This window comes from Platalea leucorodia (assembly GCF_965183815.1).
Source record: "Platalea leucorodia genome assembly, chromosome: 8".
Classification (NCBI taxonomy): domain Eukaryota; kingdom Metazoa; phylum Chordata; class Aves; order Pelecaniformes; family Threskiornithidae; genus Platalea; species Platalea leucorodia.
The window spans coordinates 12,629,877-12,634,978 of NC_138830.1; the positions used below are offsets into that span (position 1 = coordinate 12,629,877).

At 57.5% G+C, this 5,102-nt stretch overlaps 1 protein-coding gene across 1 annotated transcript; it reads left to right on the plus strand.

Moving 5' to 3' along the window:
* Positions 1-410: 410 nt before the first annotated feature.
* On the plus strand, positions 411-2,115 carry RTP2 (receptor transporter protein 2; the record flags this gene model as incomplete). The annotated part of the gene is made up of 2 exons (XM_082319044.1): positions 411-580; positions 1,536-2,115. 2 exons carry the CDS (start codon positions 411-413, stop codon positions 2,113-2,115), a joined length of 750 nt encoding a protein of 249 aa, XP_082175170.1.
* Between the last annotated feature and the right edge of the window lie 2,987 nt (positions 2,116-5,102).

The window sequence follows — 5,102 nt, forward strand, 5'->3', positions numbered from 1 at the left end:
TGGCGGGGGCCCTCAGGGTAACCTTGTTACTGAAACAGCTTCTTTTTGTTTCTTCCTCTTTGTGTGTTGCAGTTCCCTGAGTTTTTGTGTTAGGCAAGACTGTCCCCTGCCTCCATCCCTGGTGGGTGATGCCCTGTGGGCAGTGCATGGGCAGGGCCAGGGACCCATTGCCCCTTGCTGCTCATGCCAGGTAGGAAAAGACACAGAGGAGCTGGAGAAGAACCATTTGGGCACTGGGTGCAAAACTCCTTTTAGTTCTATTTCCTGTGCTCGGGCTTTGGCTCCCTGCCTGCTGCTGAAGTAGCCAGCCCAGCCCAGGACTCCTGCCCAGGGCAAGCAGCAGGGGCAGCTGGGCAACCTCGGGCACTTGCTGCCCTGTGCCCAGACGGCAAGCTGAGCCCCTAGGAGAGATGGGCCCACTGCGGACGGACACTTGGAGGGAGATATTTTATGACCTGATAGATGAAGTAAAACCAGAGGATGAGTGGGAGCTGAAGATGGTCCAAGGTCTCACTCCTGAAGCTCTGCCCTGGGGCTGGATGCAGGTGGTGGAGGAGCACGGCTTGGCCAGGCGAGAGCGGTGGGGACAGGAGCAGCCAGCCCTGGCCTCTAGCAAGGGACAGGTTCAGAGGGCAGGGTGGAACACTGCCTACACAGGCAGAGCCATGGGAATTACCTCTTTTATCTATAACTTTGGGTCTGGCAGGGTCTCGTGCTCTCTCATGAGCTGTAAAACCATCGTGGTGATGGGAGTCTTCCCCCATCTCCCATGCCTGGCCCAGCCTCAGAGACAGTCACGTCTCAGGTGGTGCTAGGCAAGTTTGTGCAGCTGCACTGTGCCTCAGTTTCCTCATCTGTAAAATGGCTTGCAACCCTACCTGAGCCCTGGGGCACTTGGCTCCTGCAGTGCTGTCAGCCAGGGGAAGAGCTTGGGGTGCAGCTGGGGCTGGCATTTGGCTCACACTGGGGCACCAAGGCTACTGCTTCAGCCCCGCTGGGGTAATCCTGAGGGGACTATTTTGGGGGGAGCAGGGGTGGAAGCAGGTCAGCCCCTCCATCTGCAGCCAGCCAGGGTTTCTGTGCTAGGTGAGGAACAGCCCAGGGCTGAGCAGTGGCATCCTGAGTCCTTCCCTGCTACCCAGAGGGCAAGGTGGACTTTTGGGAGCCTCCACCTTCATCTTGCAGGAGGTGTGGGACTGGGCCTGCTTCCCCCACTAGAAGGTCACCAGAAAGGGAGGGGGATGCAGCGTGGTGGGTATTGCACTCAAATTCAGATGTGTGGTTGTAAGTAAACCTGAGGGGAAGCTGGAGAGTGCCCAAATGGCCCATGCCACGGGCATCCACTCACTCCCCATCCCCTCCAGCATCCCACCACCTTGGACATACGTGTCCATGGGGCAGGTGGGGGGCATTGGGTGCCTCCGTCTCAGTGCAGCAGCATGGATGTGGGGTAATGGTGTGGCCAGCCCCATAGCTCTGTGATCCTCTTCCTGCGGCAGCTTCCACCCCACCACTCAGGCTCTCCTCTCTTTCAGCTTCTGTTGCTCCCACTGTGAGCACATGTGGAATTCAGCCCAGGCTGTCATCCTCTTCCATGTCCACCTGGACCTCCAGCCAGGAGGCCAGGCGAGGATGAGGACCTTCAGGCAGCAGTGCCACCTATGCTGGGTGTGGGCAGAGCCGGTTTTCAGCCAGGATAGTGCCAGGCTGATCCTGTCGGATTTGGTCACCAGCATCCGGCAGAAGTGCTACAGCGAGGATGTCGTTCACCCCTGTTTGCAGGAGGCTGAGGCCAGGTGGCACAGCGCGCCCCACGAGAGCGAGCACTGCGAGGCCTGTCACGTGGGGGTGCATCAGGGGATGCACAGGGGACACCGTGGGAAATCCAGCTCCATGGGGCTGCAGGAGAAGCCCGGAGACGCAGCCATCCCCTGGGGAAGCGGGGTGCCAGTGGGGAGCGTGCGGTTGCCAGCCCACTGGCAAGCTGCCGACGGGTTTAGGAGCAACTCAGGAGACATCACCCCCTGTTGTGCCTGTGCCATCCTCCTCATCGTATTTGTCATTTTTATTACATACCTCTCACAGAGAGGCTGGCCGGGGACGCATGGCTGGTGAATGACTTTTATTAACTCCATCAGCTTCCCAGCTTGCTCTGCTTTAGTGGCACCAGGCACCTGGCTGCACAAATGATTTGATACTGAAGATGGACATGGTAGAAAAGATTTCATGACTGAATTAATGGAAGAAAGATGGGCTGAAGGAAAGGCGTTAACCAAACCCAGTGTCACTGGTGCAGCTTGCACAGCATCGAGCCCTGGCTACCCAGCTTCCCAGGTGCTCTTCTCCCTGCTGTGTCCTGCAGGGCCTTGTACACTGCTCACTGTGGGTTTGCTTCTTTTGCTGGTGTACGATTCTCACGTATTTTCATACATGCGACCTGCAGGCTATTGGTTAAAACAATCAAAATAACAAGAAAACTCTGTGTGACCCAGTGGCCATGTGGATTTTTTTCTTAAGTGCCCTGTCCTGCTCATCCCACCAACTGTCCCCCTTCCCCAGCACCTTCCCTGCTCCGCAGCCCTGGCCGTGGAGCCAGCAGGTGGAGCTGCGAGATCTCTGGCACTGCACTGGGAAGCCCTGGGACCAGTGACCCGCCAGCACGGGGACGGGCCAGCCCTCCTCAGACGGGGGAAGCCCTCAACCCATCCCTGTCCCCAGCCGTTTCCCTGTAGCGTGGTCCCCCCTAAACCATACACTACGTGGATGTGGTCCTGGTCTGTGGATGAGCTGGTCTCTCGCTATGATTTTCCAGTCTCGGAGCACTGGACATGCCCATGCAATGCAAAGCATGGGGCCTCAGACCCGTCCTGGCCCCCAGCTCTGCCTGGAGGGCAGTGGTGCCATGGCAGCAGGGCTGGGGACCAGCCTGGTGCCACGAGCAGGGACTTCCCCAGGAAGGAGAGCCAACATGACCTGTCCCCCTTGGAGTGTATATCAGTGATGTCCCAAGCATTTTTGGCAGGGTAACAGTGTCTGAGGGAGTGCTTGGGACCCAAAGAGTCTCATACCTGAATGGACCTGTCTTTCTGGAGGTGCTTTGCTTGGGGTGGCCGGGGCTGAGTGGCTCTGCTGCTGCTGCGGAGGCTGATCCTGCAGCCTGGACCAACTCCCTTCCCTCCTGCACGGCTCTCCCCGCGCTGGGAGCAGCCCGCCCTCTCCCTGCTGGCATTATATCACGAAGCAGAGACATGGCCAAGTTTCCTGCTGCCATTGCCTGTAGCCCTCTTCTTTCCATGCTGAGGTTTTCCCAGCCCCAGTCATCGTGTCTGGCTGTCTGCAGCCTCTCCAACCACCCAGCTGCTGAGGGGGAACTCCCTCGCCTCCGCCTGGGAAGACAACTCTGGTGGAGACCACATCCCTGCGGCATTCCTTATTTTCTTGCTTGGGTCTCTCTGCTCTTCTACAAGGGCAGAGCTATCTCTCACCCCCCTGCAATGCCCTCTGCACACACCCTGTGCTCCCCCACCCATGGCCTTGCATGCATACGCTGCTTTTTCCCTGGTCCCCTCCCCACCGCTGCCTGCTTGCCTGCCTGTCTCCTCATGCTGTGCGTGTATGTCTCCTCCGTCATGCAGCCCCTTCATGCCTTCCCCATTACTCAGAGACACCCGTGCATACATGGGTTTCTCATCCCTGGCCTCATTTTTAGGCTCCTTCCAGGATACCCCTCTCTGTCATGCAGTCGTGCCTATCTCCCGCTTGTGTCTTAGCCAACTGCTCTCCAAGTGCTGCTTTTCATGGCTCTTGGCACTTTTGGAGCCCGGAGCAAGCCCCCAAGGTTCAGCTCAGCCCCTAGGGATGGTGAGCAGTGTCCAGCCCCCAGCTGGCATGGGGACAGCGAGCCCATCCCGGGGAATGCGGTTGAGGGATGAAGGATGCTCTCTCTCCCCGTGGGTCCCGGGCAGGTCCTGGCTGTCCCCCCTGGTCTGTCTGAGGTTGGGCTTTGCTGCAGCCAACTCTCAGCTCATGCCTGGCACTCACACACAGCCAGGGACAGGCAAACCTCACCCAGGGCCATTTAGCTGGCCTTTCACCACAGCCAGACTGATAAATTGCTGTCTCTGCGCCTGTCTCCCTGGAGAGAAGCTCTCACCACTCCGGCAGGTTGCGAGGTGCCAGCAAATGCAAAGCCCATTGTTGTTGCTCTCGCTTTTCTCCTCTGCTGCCCGTTCCCAGCCCTCCCTGCAGCCAGCCGCAGTGGCCGTGGGGCATGAGGGGTTGGCACTCGACAGCATGGTGGCTTGGCGAGCAGGGGGTGAGGGCTGGGTTGTGTTGGTGATTTCCTGGCAGAGCTATCGATGGGAGATGGAGGAGACTGTGTATTTATGACTGATCTGTTATAGGGCAGCAATATTTTTCAACTTGCCCCGGAGCTGTCTAGGCTCAGATCCTACAGCTGATGGTTTAATGCTCAGGGGACTATGCCTTGATTTTGCTTTTTCTCTCTCCTCCCCTTCGTCCCTCTGATGTCTCTGGACATGTTAGCAGACCCGTGAGCGAGTGAGCCAGACCTGCCGCCCTCCTCCCCACTGCCAACCCAGAGGAGCCTGGTGCAGTTACTTCAGTTCTGTGCTGTAGGAAAATAGGGATCAATAACCCAGCTCTCAGCACTGGATCCAGGCACATGGTAGGAAGCAGTGCCCATGATTTTAAGCGCTTTCTGAAGGCTGGATTTTCACAGCCTGTGATGTGGAGAAGAGATGCCCGACAGAGCTCTGTCCCTGCCCCAGCTCCCATCTGTGCTTGCTGCAGAGCCTTTGCTGTGAAGACGTGCTCTCTCAGTCCAACAGCTAGCGGGGATGGGCTGATTTTTCACCCCTTTTAAAGCAAAAGTCACATACCTGTTATTTTTTCCGCATGTCAATTGAACCCAGATTTAATTGCTATTCTCAGCATACAGGCTGCTGCACTCTCCTCCTGCCACGGCCCCCGTCTTCAGTGATGTGCTAAGGCTATAAATAATTGAAGGGCATCTGTTGCCATTTTTTGCAATTTGTATTCATGGCTGGTCGGGGTCTGTCTCAGCCCATGAAGCTGCGTGG